This window comes from Lepidochelys kempii, chromosome 9, assembly GCF_965140285.1.
Source record: "Lepidochelys kempii isolate rLepKem1 chromosome 9, rLepKem1.hap1, whole genome shotgun sequence".
Classification (NCBI taxonomy): domain Eukaryota; kingdom Metazoa; phylum Chordata; order Testudines; family Cheloniidae; genus Lepidochelys; species Lepidochelys kempii.
The window spans coordinates 4,654,787-4,673,940 of NC_136388.1; the positions used below are offsets into that span (position 1 = coordinate 4,654,787).

The following is a 19,154-nucleotide window of genomic DNA, read 5'->3' on the forward strand; positions in this document are numbered from 1 at the left end:
CAAGGAGATTCGTGGCCTGGAATAGTACAGTGTGGATGTCTGTTGGCAGCTATGGAGGCAAGTGCTGGGGTGTCTTTGTTTCTGATATGACCAAGGCATAGGCTTCAAAGGATTCTTGGTGTTGGAGACTGTCTGCTACTGCTTGTGTTTTCCACAGCGGATAGTTTAGTGCCAAAATATCAGTGGGCTGTGGCTGATCAGTGGTCAGTGACTCATTATGGTCTTCTGTTCCGTAACTTATGAGTGGGGTGGAGTTACCTACAGGGATGTTTTTGAATTTGACTCTACGTAGGAGGGGGCAGAACGCAGTGGGAAAAAGGGAGGATCATGTGATAAATTTTATTTGTCACAAGGTTCCACATTTTAATCACATGGTTCTGCAACTGATCATATGGATATCCCCACGACATATGAAGCAGATTAGAGAGAGAGAGGCAGGAATTCCCTAGTGAAATATTAAGGTTTAAATGAGGGCATATGTTTCATTAGTTCATTTCCTAATTATGACTTGGGCATTAAAATTAAGAGAATTGCTACAAAAGGCAATTCAACACAAACTGGGACTGATCCGACTCATTTGGCATTTTCACTTCCTAAGTGCAACTCATTGTTCTGCGTGGGCTTTAAGGAACAGCACAGTCTTGGGTTTTTCGTTTGTTCCCATACCAAGCTAGATTTGCTTTGGATCAACAGCAACTTCAACCTGATTAGCAAGTGGCACTTTGCCTGCTCCTGCTTCGGGCTGTCAGAGACAGAACCACCAGCCGTGATCCTCTTCCCAGGCATGCTGCAAACCAAAAGCCGTTTTTCATCAAAAAACCGACACATTTTGAATGAAAAATTTCAGGCAGTTCTAGTTCTAGGCCATGGTGTGCAGCCGAGCTGAATACCACGTACTTCTGGGTGTTGCTGGATTTGTTACCACACCCCTTTCATTTTGCATGTACATTGCATTAAGAATCCACTAGTATTAATAACATTTAAAAATTATTTCATGCCCTCAGACATAAATTAATGTCCGTTTCTTACCCTGGTTTAATACTCATTTTACTCAGTTAAAGATCTCTATAAACAAACCTCAAACAAATATGCCATACAGGTGTGTGGAGAGTAAACAAGCTAAGACCCCTTGTGCATCTAGTAAAACCAGCTGCAGCGATTTCTCCAATGGATGTCATGGCTGTAACATTTTCAGCAACTTTTCCTTGATATGAAATCATTCCAAAAAGTTAGTTCCTCTGAATAAGCCAGACTGCGAAAGTAGAGAGAGAAGATGCGGTCGAGTGAAACAATGCTGCTTTTATGGCCAATGACAAAATATTCTGATGGGGTGGGTGTAGTTACTGGACACTTCCTATTACCTTGGAAAATCTCCATCAATTCTACCCTGCTTCTTACTAATAAGTAATGCCCAGCTTCCTCCACCACTATTCAGGATAGCAGTCATGCCCATGCTGAAACTGGATAGCAAAGTGCCTTCGGCAGGCTACGAAAGAAATGAAATTCCCAAAGGGATTATGTATCAATAAGTGGAAAGCTAAATTGTCTTGTCCCTTCCAGCTTTATATTGCAAATACGCCGCAAGACTCATGCTGTTCGTGGTGAGAAGCGATTTATGTTTCCATTGAGACACTGTACTCTGGTTCTTCTCTACTGCTTGGGACATTCCTTAGCTGATGTAAACTGACATCATCCCACTGACTTGTATGGAATCGCACCGATTTACTCCAGCGACAGATCTGGCCCAAGCAATAGAATTATTAACATCAGCTCTACCTAATATCAGACATGTGATATATAGAGAGTCCCCTCCCCTCTTGCGCTCACAGCTCTGCGGAAGAGAAAAAGTTAATTAGTTAGGTTGCCAGCAGACTGTATTTCAAGGACTTTTATTTGTTGCTTTGTCTATCCTGACTTGAGAAACCCTGAGCTTCCCTGCTTTGAATAGTTCCTGAATTCAGGAAACTGGAATGAAATCTGGCGACTGGAAAAGGCTGTGTGGACCGACCGAGGGCAAGGTCGATGGGAAGAGCTTTTTGTATTTTGTTTTGTAACTATTTAGCATTTTTCTCTCAGCATTAAAAGGCTAGAGACAAGTTCTGCACCGAGGCAGATCGAGGCAGCCTTTGACAGCAGTGCTTTCGTTGGTGCGGGATTTGAGCCCAGCTGTCTTCAGCCTCAGTGAGTACAAAGCAATGAACTCACACAGGCATTGCTCCCGTTATGGGGAGGTTAGCGAACTCGTGTTAAAAGCACACAGCCAAGATAAAATCCAAATACACACTTACAATGGACGGTGGAATTTGGCTCCACGTACATGAATCTCTTACCTGTGGCAACAGCAGCTTACATTTTACAAATTTACTCACTTTTTACCACTGATGCTGTTTTCAAACACCTCAACAAGGCCTCAGTCCTGAACCTGGATCTACACAGCCAGGTCCCTGTATCCACAGGAACAGCTTTTGAAGGAAAATGGGCTCTGCTTGTGTAGACCTGGTTCCTGGATCAAGGTCTAAGCAGTGAAACCAGACAGGTGAGTTTAACTTTCTGTGTCTAGTCAGTTTCACATTAAGAGGCCTCTTTGAAGGGCTCCTTTGCTTTGACACTTGTTGGAACGGATGGGCAGCACACACGGAAGCATTTCACGGTCGCCAAGCTTGGTGTAGGAAAACATTTGTGTGTGGTTTCAGGGATAAGGATCTTTAAGCAATGATGCACAGAATCACTTAAACCAAATTTAGTGAACAACACTGTTTTTTCCCAGCTTTAAGCACGTGGACAGGAATAATTTCCCCTCTGGTAACTGGTGAACTCAACAGTGTACATGACCCCAAGTCTTTGTCAGTAATCTCTTAATCAATCTAAGGAGAACCAGGTCTGAAAGATCAGGGCACCATGAGGCCACATAATTACATGTCCTACTAATTGGGATGATCAGTTTTAAAGTTTCAGAGCTTAAAATCCCTCTGCCCTGCAGGGTGAATCCTGTTGAATATCACTGCATTCCTGAAATGAGACACAGTCACCCCACAGGAAAGGTGGAATTTCTAAGACCCCAGCACTTGTATTTTCAAATTCGATGGAAGTTCCCATTTTCTACCAGTCAGTTACCAAAAAAAAAAAAAAAAAGCCAGAAAGAGAGAAAACACCAGACTTGGCTGCTTTCTGTCCCCTTTGTAGCCCTATCTCGACAGGACACAAACATGTGGTTGGCAATCCCATGAGCTCAATACAGTGAGCTTAACATGACTGAAAAACCAGCTAACGTCTTCCAGCAGGTGAGCCGGCGCCTCGACGAGCGCCGTTCAATAACTACCAAGACTGAAAACCACATGGCTTTTGCCATGGGCAAGACCAGGCCTGAGAATGTCTGTCTGTCTCTCCCTTACCTTTGGCTGCATGGGTGGTGGAGAAGGTGCTAAGACCGGATCCGTAATGTAGGTCTTCTTTGTGCTGGGCGGTTGGTACGGCCCAGTTGGATTTTGAGCCATGGTGTTAGCTGTGGGATAGGCTGGCTCAGGCTTCCAGGTGTTTTGTGGCACATAGGATGGTTCCGAGCCATTTCTTCCTCCATATCCAGGGCCTGCAGGGTAGTAAAGATCTTGATACCGCCCCTGTGAAGGTGCATAGCCACAACCAGGCTCTGAAGGACGTGCAGGCTGGGGAGCATACCCATAGTCAGGGCCACGAGGCTGAGATGGTGGCCCTGGGGGGCGTGCTGGCTGAGGAGCGTAGGACTGGTTTGGACCCAGGCTGCCATACTGAACTGGCTGTGGGCCAGGTGGCTGGAAATGAGGGCTGGGCTGGGCCGTTTTCACCTGTACGTTGAACGCCGGTCGGGTGGGAGTGGACGCAGTGATATAAGAAGCTGGAACTGGTTGTGGCTGCGGTTTTAGCGTACCAAGAGGAGTAACTGGGATCGGGGCGGGCGGAGCAGCAGATTGCACTGGTGCCTTGGCAGTAGACTTCTTGGTGGCAGTGAGAGGCGGCTGGTTGGGAATGATCATCCGCTTGTGCCCAGTAACAGGGGTAGATCCCGGGGGAGAAGTAACTGGAGAGCCGGTGGGGAACCCAGAGCTCTGTGGAACAATAAGAGGAGAAAAATGTTATCGCCAGCAAGAAGGAAACATACAACCGGTAAAAACAAGCAGCTAGAGTTAAATGGAAATAAGATTTTATAGCAACATCTGCACAGCCATAGAACCTGCTTCGTAAAGCAGGAATGTACCTGGGACTACACATTATAAAGTGGTAATAGCAGAGCAGGGGCAAAACCCGTGCAACAGAACAGAACGGCCAAGCAGGATATTTCATTTTTCTCTGGGATTTTGCCTCTACAAAAATCTGCCTTAAACAAAAGCTCTTGCTGGAGAATAATAGGAGGGGAACCAATGTGCATAGTTGTAAAGATTCCTGTAAAATAAGAGAGCTCTGAAATGGAGAGGACTCCGAACTGTGTTCGCTCCTGCTCACTGATAAGGAAGATCCTTTTAATACGCAGAAGGCAGTGCAAAGGGATGGATTAAAAGCAACTCCCATGGAAGTGTCCTCAAAGCAATACACATTACCCCAGATCAAATGCCAAAGAAAAATACAGAGCTATGCCAATATACACATATAAAGCCTGGTTCTGGTCTCTATTATGCTGGTGTGAATCTAGAGTGATTGCCGTGAGGTCAAAAGGTATAAATCTAGTGTAAGCGCAGAGTGGGGACAGCGGTCCTGAAGGCTTAAGTCCTCTGAATCCAATGTGATCAAGTTATAAGGAACAGGAGTGGGATTCAAGAGACAATGGTTCTGTTCACAGCTCTGCCATGGATGTGTTGTGAGATCAGGCCTGTCCCTGGGACTCAGTGGACAAATGCAGAATTAGTGAAACGACAACATCACAAGAACTGAGCAATAGACTGAGGGGATTTTAGGTCTCATGTGTGTAAAATATTTGTTGTTTTGGTTAAGACCTATTTAACCCCACTGCCTAATGAAAGGACACCTTTGCTGATGATCCAACAAATCAAAAAAGGGTGGGAAAGTTCTTAAAATTCACCTCGTTTTCCTCGTTTTCTTTTAAAAAGTTTATATATTTTCCCTGCTTTCATTATACAGGGGAAGAAGCAGAAAATTGAAGAAATGCAATTTTAAAAATTTTATTGCTTGTCACTTTTAAATTGGTCTGAAATTGGTCTTTGAGGGGAGGAATAGCTCAGTGGTTTGAGCACTGGCCTGCTAAACCCAGGGTTTTGAGTTCAATCCTTGAGGCGGTCATTTAGGGATCTGAGGCAAAAATAAGGGATGGTACTTGGTCCTGCTGTGAAGGCAGGGAACTGGACTCGATGACCTTTCATAGAATCATAGAATATCAGGGTTGGAAGGGACCTCAGTAGGTCATCTAGTCCAACCCCCTGCTCAAAGCAGGACCAATCCCCAATTAAATCATCCCAGCCAGGGCTTTGTCAAGCCTGACCTTAAAAACTTCTAAGGAAGGAGATTCTACCACCTCCCTAGGTAACGCATTCCAGTGTTTCACCACCCTCCTAGTGAAGAAGTTTTTCCTAATATCCAACCTAAACCTCCCCCACTGCAACTTGAGACCATTACTCCTTGTCCTGTCCTCTTCTACCACTGAGAATAGTCTAGAACCATCCTCTCTGGAATCACCTCTCAGGTAGTTGAAAGCAGCTATCAAATCCCCTCTCAGTCTTCTCTTCTGCAGACTAAACAATCCCAGTTCCCTCAGCCTCTCCTCATAAGTCATGTGTTCCAGACCCCTAATCATTTTTGTTGCCCTCCGCTGGACTCTCTCTAGTTTATCCACATCCTTCTTGTAGTGTGGGGCCCAAAACTGGACACAGGACTCCAGATGAGGCCTCACCAATGTCCAATAGAGGGGAACGATCACGTCCCTCGATCTGCTCACTATGCCCCTACTTATACATCCCAAAATGCCATTGGCCTTCTTGGCAACAAGGGCACACTGCTGACTCATATCCAGCTTCTCGTCCACTGTCACCCCTAGGTCCTTTTCCGCAGAACTGCTGCCTAGCCATTCAGTCCCTAGTCTGTAGCTGTACATTGGGTTCTTTCAAGGTCCCTTCCAGCTCTATGAGACAGGTATATTTATTTTTTTAATGGTTTTCCAAGATTTTGTTGAGCTTTCTGCAGGGGAATGAATTCCACCCAGAATCAATTCTATAATCTAAGAGTCAATTTCAGCCTTAGTGGAGGCAGATGCAGCCCTTGTTGAAGTGAATGGACCCCAGGCTGGTCTACAGTAAGGCTACATTCGACTTTAGGCAAATATCTGATCCCACAGATTACCAGTCTTGTATGAGTTGCTACCAAACCCCAGACAGCAGTGGAAAGAGGGGCACTATAGAATTTATAGACCCTTCGTAAGTTGCATATGGAAAAAACCATTCAACCTCCTGTACACAACACACAAAGAAAACCAATAAAAAAGAATAAGAAAATCTCAAATTCCGTCTGCCATTAGGCAGAGAATTTATAAAGATTAACTAGCATAGGGGATTTAGGTGCGAACATTTCCAAGTGTGCTGTAGTGTTCTTAAACAACTTACAGCTGCGGAGGCAACTTTGGAGCAAACCCCAATTGTGAAGGAGTCACCATAAACAAATGTAGAGAGAGAAAGGAAAACATAGCACACACCTGACTCCAAACCAGTGAGAGAGGCGAAAGAAAACAAGGCAGTAAGCTTCAGCTGGAGAAAAATACAGCGACTGTATTTAACCCCTGACCTTCCAAACAACCATGGGATTCCTGGGAAGGACAGTAAAGTGAGCAGGGTGGAAAGATGCGGGAGTGAGCATAGAGAAGCTATGGGGAGGAAGTGACTCAGGGCCTTGCAGGTGAGGAAAGGAGCTTTTTTGCTCACCTAATGAGAAACTTTGCTTGTTGCCTGATCTATTGCGCCCAGTGAATGTGGCATTTAAGCCTGAGCATGCTAGAAACTTGCCAGTTTCTCCACGTATTTTGTTCTTGTAAATGAATATGTGTCCACCTACTGTAATGGGATGAAAGGGCCGAAACACAGCAGAGCGTAAGTACAGTACCCCCAAGAAAGTGCTTTTTGCGGGGCAGAGTGGGGAGAAGCTGGATAATGTTTTAATGACAATGGGCTATTGGAGGAGTGGGGAAGGGGGAGAGGCCCTGTTCACCAAACCCGTGCACAACTTCTGGGTTTGAAAAACAGGCTCTGAGAGAAGATAATGAGGAACTACGGCAAAAATACAAGTGTAGTTTAAATCTGCACGAAAATTCAACAGTTTTAACCCTTCCAACCCACAATATGGGATTTTTTTCCCCTTTTTTATAACTTCATTTAGTGTGTTGATTACAGACCTTCTTCTTCCACCACCGCCCCCGAAGGCCAGAAACAAGGGAGACTTGGTGTTTCACAGGGAAAGCACTCTCCATCCCAGACAGCACCCTGTGCTTGTTGACTGGGGAGATATAGTCCAAAAAGGGCCCAGAATGGAGACCAAATGAACAAAGAAAAGAGCACAAGGAGCAGCTCTCCCTCTCGCAATGTGGTCTAACCATGGTTAGAGCAGGGGACCGGGAGCCAGGGGACCTGCGCTGTATTCCCTGCTCTTCCCGAGTCACTCTGTGACCTTACACAAGTAACTGAGGGGTGTACTGTGTCACTCAAACCACAGCCAGCATTCAGATGGAGGAAATCTGCACCAGGAGGAGTCACCAGAGGCATTCAGCATGACTCACCCTGAATTCCTCTGGCAGTGTTGGGGGAAGAAGGGGCAAAACCAGTTAATAGGGTGTGGTCAGAGAAAGGGGGCAGGGCTATGGCTTTTTGGGAAGTCTAGCACTGCTGAGAGCATAAGGGCTCCCTGGGAGGACAAAGTCAAGTCCTGTGTCTGTCTGTCCCCTGAGCAGGGGCAGAAGGAGAAAAGGTCTCTTGACCCGCACAGGGCTGGCCACTATCTGGTCTTCAGCACCTCTGGTTACACACACGACTATTCACCAGTATCTTAGCCCTCATTCTGAAATGGGGGCTCTCCAGGTTAAGGTAACACAAAGGTGGTAAGCCAATCGGAGCTGGGGATGGTGCAGGATTCTTTCTCGGGTGGTTCATATTTAAAGGCACCGCAGAAGAAGGGATTTGAAGGAGGAGAGGAAGGTGCTCAGATACCAAGGGGCCACGCGTGATCTAGACAGCCAATGGCAGGCAGGTGAGCTAGGTTAGATGGATTTGTCTATGTATATGTGGGTGTGTCAGCTAGACAGAGGGATTACTATAATGAAGGGGACAGTTCCGCACATACCGTAAGCAGCAGCCCAGAAGTACACATGAAGGAATGAGTGGAGAAAAAAAGAGGGCTCTTGGAAGCTTATGTATGTATCCCTCTTTCCAGCAACTCTTGCGTGGCCTGCTTCAAAAGCAGCACATTTGTGAGTGACCAATCACACCAAAACATACCTGTGGCATTCGCTAAGGTTGTTTCCACACTAATGCAGGCTATTCTGCTGTTTGCGTACTAGGGGAAAGCACCTAGTGCACTTCGGAAATGCAAATTACGATCATGTCCGTTACCATCACCTCCTTCTTGCAAATTAATATTGCAAAGAGAGAGTAAACCAGAAACCCCACATGCTAACAAACAGGGTTGAAGAGAGAAACAAAAGCAGGAAGGAATTACATTCAGAACCACCTCTACTGTCAGAAATAAAACAAAATCAGAGGTTTTTTTAAAACAGAGAAAAAAACCCAAGAGCCTTGTTAAACACAGATGGAAGTAACCTAAATGTACTGCCTCGTCTATGAATGAGTTCGTCCAGCAGCAGAAAGATGAACTAATGGTCACAAAATCAAGTGAAGCTGCGTTCAGTGCACAAAGAGAAAAATACTTAAGTAGACAATACCTTGGTTTAGGTTAAGGGAATCATTTAAATCAGCAACTACAGTCCTGTCTTTTTAAATAAAGTGAAAATGTATACATTTCTGCATATACATTAAGCCTTTCCATGTGCAGCAGACAATCAAGAGGATACAATGCTGGCTGTACAAAGGGTTCAGGATGGCCTGGGGAGCTGGATTTTCAAAGTTGCCGATTTGCACTTCTTAGGGCTACCAAGATGCATTTCCAAAGCCTGAAGGTTGACGCGAATATTGACTGTCATACAAGTTATTTATGCATGCTTAAATTTAGACTAATTAGATGTCTCACTTTGAAGAGTCCTATCTTCATTCTTAGGTGCCTAAATACCTTTAAAAATCCAGCCCAAAGAATTTACAGTCTAATAAAAACATGTTAATTCAGTAGATTGATTTATTCTCTATCAAGATCCCACTGCAAATTTGTATTTCATTCCCAAGAAACGCAAATGTCTTTATGGCATGCACTGTACACAAATCAGCAGTTACACTCCTATGGTACAGCTGTATTTGTGTGGATACAGCTTTAATAGCTAGCTACCCAGGCAGCAGCCAGGTATTTGAGGAGTATTCCCAGACATTTCACTGAAAGAATCATGGAGAAGTCTAATAGTCTTTGTCTCAGGCTGGATTGAAAAGAAGGGGCCCAGGCTTTGCATATGCCATGAAGCAACCGGAGGAACACTAGATAGTTCTCAATTATATTTCTTCTCCCCCATTGCCCCCCTCTGCACCTGCTGCAGAATTCAGGTGGGTCAGGTGGGGAGGAGGGGAGTCATCAGCATGGTCATTACTGTTTCCGCTAAAAATTTCTTGTGGTCTCGGACATGACACTAGATTGAAACGTAAGGAAGGAAGTGATGGAGGAAGGAGGATGACAACAACCAGGCCTCCAGCCCTTTATCTTGGAGGACAACTTCCAGCTATTTACAAGTGCAGAGCAAAACCAGACAAAAATCTTAATTCTGTGCTCAACACATGGACCAAATGATGTGGGCAAATCACAGTCTTCCATTTACAGCACTGCATTCATTCTGGAGAGGTAAGGGACATCTAAGAAGTGCAGAAGCCTATCAGGCTACTGCTGTAATTTCATAAACAGACCCAATTTGTTCCCAGTGTACCTCTGGCATGGTCACTAGCATTATACCAGGGATGAATTGAGCTTATCTTCTTTGGGTCCAGATTTACTTTAGATTTGTTTTCCCCGGTGATGGAATTGCGGGTTCCAAGAAAACATTGCCACAAGACTATTCCTGCTTCGAGCTTTTTGGGTGGTAAACTATCACCTAATATGAATGAGGAAGATTACTTGAGAGATGGCGTGGCTTCCAAAAGAAGGACATATTAATTTGGATAAGTAACCTGACCTAATGACCACGGAATTACTGGTGTTAAAATGATTGTCCATATCTGAATCGTTGGATCTCAAACTTTGCCCAGAAAGGTTCCCAATTTCATTATCAAAACCAAAGCAATATTTTAGCCACTGAACAGCATAAGGGACCACGGTGCTATCACCTTTTACATCAAATCAACACAGAAATAGTTGACCTAAATACTTTTAACTTTGGTAGACAACAAAAGGACATTGCTTTAGTTTAATTCATTGAGAAATCTTGTTATGATTAAAATGGACTTGTCTCGCAAATCCACCAGTCTGGTTCAGCTGAACTGAGCCATCTACCATAAATTGCATGACATTGCCACATAAATGCATGACATTGCCACATAAAAACAAATACTTTGATAGATCTTGGCCAAAATGCAACAAAGGTTGTTGACCATAAACATAAACAACTAAACCTTTCATCAACTCATCTCGTGATATTCCAATAACTTCCATCCCTTATGACTGCAGAGAGAAAACAGAGCCATTTTGGACTCCAGAACTGTGTGGCAATGGCTTTCTACATTTGCTGAATTTGTGGCTTATAGGCTCAACAGTAAATAGCAAGAGCTGGCATGCCAGAGTCCATCCGTCCGTCCCCCGTCAGCTCTGAAGGCAAAACTGCTGAATACAACCCAGGAACAGATTACCACAAACGGGATGAAGTGATGCCACTTCAAGTCAGTACATGCAGAGGAATGGAGAAACAAGCTCAGGAACATGGGTTTTGCAGAAGGATGTCAGTTTAGCAATGCAAGGAGGCTCATAGCAGCCTGACGTTCAGCAACGAATGTTATACCTTGCTTGGCATAGGCAAGTAATTGCTTTGCCAGCCACAGGTGAAACTCCCCACCCCCATATAAGCAAAGTATTGGTAAGCGAAGTATTTTATGACTGATGCTATTACTAAGCATAGCAAAGCTTATACAGTTAAAGTATCATTATTAAGCCATCCTCAGACTTATGAACTTTTCCTCTTATTGCTACAATATGATATTTATAGTTGAATGGAAATACGATTCAAGATACTGTAGTTCATAGTTATGATGAGGGCGAAAAGAAATGTACAGAGAATGCAGCTATCCCTATGACTATCTGTAATGAACATATGAGCTACAGAAAGTGAGAGTATGTGTGTATATATATATATAAAACAGACACCCAAACCCACACACCCCTTTTGGAACAGTACTGTAGAACTTAATAGAAAATTATAGCATTTCTTTAGGGGTTTTAAGCCATCCCACAGAAGTCTATAGCAGGCATAGAATTCTATATTAAATTCTACTGAAGAGTCATCCTCCCATCTCTTCTCACCCCACCCCACCCCCAAAAAATTACAAAAATGAAATAATTTTCCACTAAATTCTGTAGGTTTCTTTTTAAAAGAGCAATTTCTATAGAACATTGTTGGTTTCATCCCCTTTAAACTTTATATGGCATTAAAATGATGTGTATTTACTCACATGAAGATAATGAAATACATATATACTCATACAGCAGTTGCTTTGAGTTTTTATTACTTAATTTCATATTTCTTGTTCAGGATTCCATTTATTTGTAATATCACTTGCACTTAATTTTAAATTTATTCATATTTTCAAACTCAAAGAGCCAATTGCCCCAACTTTAAAAAAAAAATCTTTCCACAAAAAATCTGAATGATGATGTTGTCTCGTCACTTCCTGTGCAACCATCTGTTTTTGTTCCTCTTTTCCATACTTTCTTGCACTCTATGCACACAGGAGTGCAGAAGAGTAAAAGCAGCAGTGGACTAGCCTGTGCTCATGTAACATCTGCTTTCTTAAAGTTCAATCATGGTAGTGAACCGCTCATCTGCCAATATTGATAGTGAGCTACAAAATGATTTAAATTACTAGCATGAATGTTTTTTTTTCTTTTTTACCCAGCGTGAACACCCACCTTTTCTGCTGACCGATGATTTCCAGCCAGCAAACCAGATTAGAGTATCGTAGTTTGTCCAATGGCTCCATTTGATTCTAGCCCACTGCCCGTGTAAACAGTGTTCTTTTACTTAACAGCTCTGTCTATGCTATCATAGAGAGTTAAAGAATTTTAATGTCCACAATGATCTCAGCTTCCAAGTAAGAAATTCATAAGTATATCTGATTTGAAAGAGAGAGAGAGTGTGTGTGTGTGTGTAAACTAACATATAACTTATACACATAATTGAACATGTGGTGTAGACATTTTACATATTGGGATGAAACCATATTATATATGTATATTAGTTTCATCCCCATATATGTAATTTCACCACATATTCAGTTATATGCATATGTTTTTACAAACAGACAGACACAAACACTATATATACATACCGCCCTGCGTACATATATTACATTCTGGACCCGATGGGGCAAGCTGACCCACCATAACATGTTCAAGGGTCAGTCCGAGGACCAATTCTATTCAACTTATTCATAAATGATCTGGAGAAAGGGGTAAACAGTGAGGTGGCAAAGTTTGCAGATGATACTAAACTGCTCAAGATAGTTAAGACCAAAGCAGACTGTGAAGAACTTCAAAAAGATCTCATCAAACTAAGTGAATGGGCAACAAAATGGCAAATGAAATTTAATGTGGATAAATGTAAAGTAACGCACACTGGAAAAAATAACCCCAACTATAAATACAATATGATGGGGGCTAATTTAGCTACAGCTAATCAGGAGAAAGATCTTGGAGTCATCGTGGATAGTTCTGTGAAGACGTCCACGCAGTGTGCAGTGGCAGTCAAAAAAGCAAACGAGATGTTCGGAATCATTAAAAAAGGGATAGAGAATAAGATGGAGAATATGTTATTGCCCTTATATAAATCCATGGTACGCCCACATCTTGAATACTGCGTATAGATGTGGTCCCCTCATCTCAAAAAAGATATACTGGCATTAGAAAAGGTTCAGAAAAGGGCAACTAAAATGATTAGGGGTTTGGAACGGGTCCCATATGAGGAGAGATTAAAGAGGCTAGGACTTTTCAGCTTGGAAAAGAAGAGACTAAGGGGGGATGTGTTAGAGGTCTATAAAACCATGAGTGGTGTGGAGAAAGTGAATAAGGAAAAGTTATTTACTTGTTCCCATAATATAAGAACTAGAGGCCAACAAATGAAATTAATGGGCAGCAGGTTTAAAACAAATAGAAGGAAGTTCTTCTTCACACAGTGCAGAGTCAACCTGTGGAACTCCTTGCCTGAGGAGGTTGTGAAGCCTAGGACTATAACAGGGTTTAAAAGAGAACTGGATAAATTCATGGAGGTTAAGTCCATTAATGGCTATTAGCCAGGCTGGGCAAGGAATGGTGTCTCTAGCCTCTGTTGTCAGAGGGTGGAGATGGATGGCAGGAGAGAGATCACCTGATTATTACCTGTTAGGTTCACTCCCTCTGGGGCACCTGGCATTGGCCACTGTCAGTAGACAGGATACTGGGCTGGATGGACCTTTTGTCCGACCCAGTATGGCCATTCTTATATTAATTTAAAATTCAGAATAGTGTTAAAACAAATCTGGGAAAATGAAAGAGAAGCATAATTTTGTTACAACACAGAACACCATCTAGCAAACACTGATACTCAAGTAAAAAGCTATCTAGATACTTAGAGAACACTGTTTCTTTATTAAATTATATGGGAATTATGGTCATTTCCTAACAATTTCATAGAAATGGGCTATATTATTCAATTTGTTGCTAATAAGGTATTTACTTAAAGACACATTAGTTTGATAGAAATGTAGCATCTGGTCTGCTACTTTTGTTTTCCAGACATCCTATCAACCTAAAACGTCTATGTAAAGTAATAATGGATTCTTGCCTCACTTGGAGATTGCATTATCAATTAATCTAGTTTTCCTAAATCTGCCCAGGGAAACAAAATAGTGGACGAGAAGCTGGATATGAGTCAGCAGTGTGCCCTTGTTGCCAAGAAGGCCAATGGCATTTTGGGATGTATAAGTAGGGGCATAGTGAGCAGATCGAGGGACGTGATCGTTCCCCTCTATTGGACATTGGTGAGGCCTCATCTGGAGTCCTGTGTCCAGTTTTGGGCCCCACACTACAAGAAGGATGTGGATAAACTAGAGAGAGTCCAGCGGAGGGCAACAAAAATGATTAGGGGTCTGGAACACATGACTTATGAGGAGAGGCTGAGGGAACTGGGATTGTTTAGTCTGCAGAAGAGAAGACTGAGAGGGGATTTGATAGCTGCTTTCAACTACCTGAGAGGTGATTCCAGAGAGGATGGTTCTAGACTATTCTCAGTGGTAGAAGAGGACAGGACAAGGAGTAATGGTCTCAAGTTGCAGTGGGGGAGGTTTAGGTTGGATATTAGGAAAAACTTCTTCACTAGGAGGGTGGTGAAACACTGGAATGCGTTACCTAGGGAGGTGGTAGAATCTCCTTCCTTAGAAGTTTTTAAGGTCAGGCTTGACAAAGCCCTGGCTGGGATGATTTAATTGGGGATTGGTCCTGCTTTGAGCAGGGGGTTGGACTAGATGACCTACTGAGGTCCCTTCCAACCCTGATATTCTATGATTCTAAAATCCACCCATTGGCAATTGTAATTCTAATATAAAAAACCTAACAGCTCCTTCCCATTTGTCTCCAGAACGGAGACATGAATTTGTCAGATGGGTGCATATTGCTGAATGAGGTGACTACTTATTCTGAAAATCAACTTTTTTCCAGACCACTTAATATCATGCCTTAGTTTAATACCCGGTTTCTTTATACACTGCACTTCTCCCAGCTCAGCAGCTTTTTAAAAAGAAGTCAATTAAACTTCAGCAATGATGACCTAATGAGCCCTTTTCGGTAATGATTTATAATGGTCTTCACTGATACTGTGTCTTAAATCAAAATCAGATCTCAAGACTTTTGCTTCATGACTACTGATTGAGCTAAAAGTATCAGGGTGGAATTTAGCTAAGAGCTAGAACATTCTATAACACCTACAGTACCTGGGTTACATTTAAAAAGACATATCAGGCCAGATTATGAGCTCAGCTACACCGGTGTCAATGTAAAGTAAATCCATTGACTTCAATTTACTTTGGTTTTACAAAGGTGTAATCGATCAGAACCCGGCTCATTGTTTCCTACACATTCCCCGCCTCTCTCCCCCTGAAATGTATTGCAGGTTTCTATGCAAACTGTAATGAACCTCACAGATAACACCTCCTCTAGGTAATAATTATCATGCTCCGCCGAAAAATGAACAGGAAAAAAGACCTCTTCTTTTCAGATTGCTGTAACCTAAACCAAAGCAAATGGAATTTATAATCTATGCTAAATATAGGGTGCACTGGCATCAGACTGCAGCACCTCTGAGAAGTGAATCAAATGCATAATAGCAATGGTATCTAACAATGAATCTCTCTAGGTCAACCGTTCATTGGGACCCATACACAATTACACAAAACACTTTTGCACATGGAATTCAAAACACGCCATCTAATTTAAGACAGAAATTCTCCTCAGCCTCCATTTCTGTTACATCAATGTATGTTGTTTCTACTAAATTTTTATGTATTTACTGACAATAACATCTAAATTATGCATTCATGTGGTAGCTGTATAAATACATACTGATGGCTATTGGGATTTATAGCCTAACTGGTTTTGACATTTTAAACTTCACAATTTGAAACAATGACGTTCTAGCCCAGGGGAAGAAGCTTTGGGACTTAAAAGAGTAGAGATTCTAGCTACCTGAGCAGCTTGGCTCCCACAATGTTCTAACAAGAGACAGGCCCCATCCAAAGACCCAAAAACTCTGAAAAACACTGGGTCTAGAGCCAAGCGTTGCAGCTTTCATGTACATTTGTCTTGGGCCAAAGCAAAACTCCAGATCTGAACATTGAGGTGGGGGGGTGTTTAGGTTTGGAACCATTTCTAGCTTGCACATGTCAAAAATTCCTGGCATCCTAAGATGTCAATGAATCTCTCTTACGTATAACCCATAAAAATTCACTGAGAGACCCAGTCATTAAAACACAAAGCAATGCCATTCGATAAGCTTTCAGAAATGTAATTCTAGTCTTTGTGGACTCTGAATTCTCTAAATGAGTCATGGGCATCTCTGTGGAATTGTAAAAAATGAAGGTTAAAGCAGATTAATCCCGCCCCTTGAATTTACAAGTACAGCTGTAAAGTGTGGTTTGCCAGAGAAAAGATCTAGCTGCAGAGCACAGCTTCTCTTGCCCTGACCAAGCAAGCTGCCCGCGCCCAAAGCTCACCTTTGCCGACAAGCTAGAGATAAACCACATTAAAGAAAAACGTAATTTTTAAAGCCTCACAGGGCGAGTAATGTAAAAATAAATATTCTACTTAAACGGCACAAAGCAGGCTTTGTCAAAGGCCGAAGGATCAGGGCTGGGCTATAGTGGCTGGGAAGCCGGTCAGTCACAGGAGGCAATGGACAGGAGGGAGGAGAAAGATCAGGGATATTGTACCAGGGGCAGGGACAGGGGAAATAAGACCCAAAGCAATCAAAGGGTTAAAACAAAGAGAGATCAGTGAAAGAGGCAGCCCAGGTGGCTTTACGGGTCAGGCTGGAATTTCTGTCAGGTGGAGTGTACTGGTGAAATTTACCCTATCCCCCAAGCCTCCCTTGGGCCAGGGTGAGGGGCTGCCTGTTTACGTCTCCTCCTGCCCGGGGGCTTTCTGCACCATCCTACGGAGTTATAGCCCTGCTTGGCAATTCTACAGGATGGTGAAAATAAACCCAGAAAGGAATTATTCCGTGTTCATTCTATGAGCCAGATCCTCAGCTTGTGTAAACTGTTGCAGGTCCATTCAGGTCATACTAATTTACTCCGGCTGAGGATATGGACCTATAGATTTTAGAGTAATTTCCATAAAATCCAGTCAATGTTACCAGTTCTTGTTTCAAGTCTAATAATATTTGGTGCTTTCCTTAAAGCCCCAGATCCTGGAATCACAGGATTACTTGAGACTCTTTCTTTCTTTCTAAAGCTTGACAATGTGCCCAAAGTGACCCCTAAAGCCATGGTTCTCAACCAGGGGTACGTGTACCCCTGAGTGTACGCAAGGGTCAACAAGGGGGTACATCAACTCATCTAGATATTTGCCTAGTTTTACAACAGGCTCCATAAAAAGCACTAGCAAAGTCAGGACAAACTAAAATTTCATACTGACAATGACTTGTTTCTACTGCTCTATATACTATACACTGAAATGTAAATAGAATATTTATATTCCAATCCATTTGTTTTATAATTATATGGCAAAAATGAGGATGTAAGCCATTTTTCAGTAACAGTGGGCTGTGACACTTTTGTATTTTTATGTCTTATTTTGTAAGCAAGTAGTTTTAAGTGAGGTGAAACCTGGGGGTACGCAAGACAAATCAGACTCCTGAAAGGGATACAGTCATCTGGAAAGATTGAGAACCACTGACCAAAATGGTCAAAAGTCAGAAGGAAAACAAAAAATGAATCCCAAATTCAGGATATTTCTTGGCTTTAAATCATTAGATTTTTTTTTTAATCTCATGATTTTGCACAGTCTGACGTGAATTTTTGAACAGCTGGGGTTGGCAATACCGAACTCTTTTACATTTCTATTGGTTTTATCCCTATCAACTTCTCTTGGACTTTTCCGCGAGGTGAGGAAAGAGACTGGAAGAATGAAGAAATAAGAGGGTATTATTAGAAAAGGACACATTCTGCTGTCTGTTCTTTTGTGGCAATTTTTTTTTAAAAAATCCCTACTGCATTGTTTCCCATAAGTGGACACAGATTTTCTTTCTTAAAAAATTATTCTTAAACAGAAAATCTCCTTAGTCAGATTCAGCAGCAGATTAATCACTTTTGCAACCCACAAAAAAAAAAAATTTTCTGGAAAGCATAACTGTCTGTAAATGACAACATTACTCTCTCTGCTGCTAAGACGCCTACAAGTTCTCTCACTTCCATGACTCAGCACCAGAGAAAAGAAAGAGAATAAGGAGTGAACTTTCCTATTGAACAAAAAATGTTAAAAACAGAACCCACCTCCCTCCCTCCCCTGAAAAAAAAAACCTTGATGCAAAACCAAACTCTCTGCCCATCAATCTTGCTCCCATTTAAATCAATTACAAATATCCCAAAGACTTTAAAGAGGAGTTGGCTCAGGCATCAAAATTAAAAGGCATGCAAATATTGAAGAGCCTTCCTTCCCCCCCCCCCCTTTCTCCAAATGAGTATGTCTGTTTCAACAAAGAGGAATTTTATCTCCATTTATCTCCTGCGTTGGTCTAATTTGGTAGACAAATGAGTTGAAATTTTGCTTGCCTGAAATGAAAATTTCCAGGAGTTCTAAAACAACCACAAAAACAAATCACAGAGACTGATGGTGAGAGGAGGGGAATTTTATTGGGACTTTCCCTAGTGCAGTATGGTTGTGGTCTGATCTAGCCATGTAAACAGCTCACAGATTAAATGCTGCTTTAGAAAACGGAGTGAGCAAGGTCTCTGCTTTCCTTCTCTGGAGTCTCCGGGGGCAGACCCTTTGAATCTAAGGGAAATTCTTAGCTGGGATGAAGCTGTGAAAAGTATACTGAGTAAGGCTCGTACACTGGGTGGCTCTTCAGATGCCTTCATGTGAACTCACGTTGATACTGTGGTGACAGGTGTCTCGGAAATGCTGACAGGAGATAGGGAGAGTATCGGGGTACCTCTTATGCTACCCTACCACAATCCCAGCATACAGGGTGGATGGGACCCTAGTTAAGAGGGCAATATTAGTTTACCTACCAAAGAGAGACACTATGGAGCCATGGGGAGAAAGAGCTGACTTCGCTACCCAACTTCATGGGGGCACAATCCTAA

At 42.6% G+C, this 19,154-nt stretch overlaps 1 protein-coding gene across 7 annotated transcripts in view; it reads right to left on the reverse strand.

Annotated features, from left to right (window-relative positions):
- LPP (LIM domain containing preferred translocation partner in lipoma) overlaps nucleotides 1-19,154 on the reverse strand; it is a 415,845-nt gene that overhangs the window by 162,582 nt on the left and 234,109 nt on the right. For all 7 annotated transcript variants that reach the window (XM_073359053.2, XM_073359048.2, XM_073359047.2 and 4 more), the window contains one exon: nucleotides 3,393-4,082. In XM_073359053.2, the coding sequence (XP_073215154.2) occupies nucleotides 3,393-4,082 (690 nt within the window). The remainder of the gene's footprint in view (nucleotides 1-3,392; nucleotides 4,083-19,154) is intronic.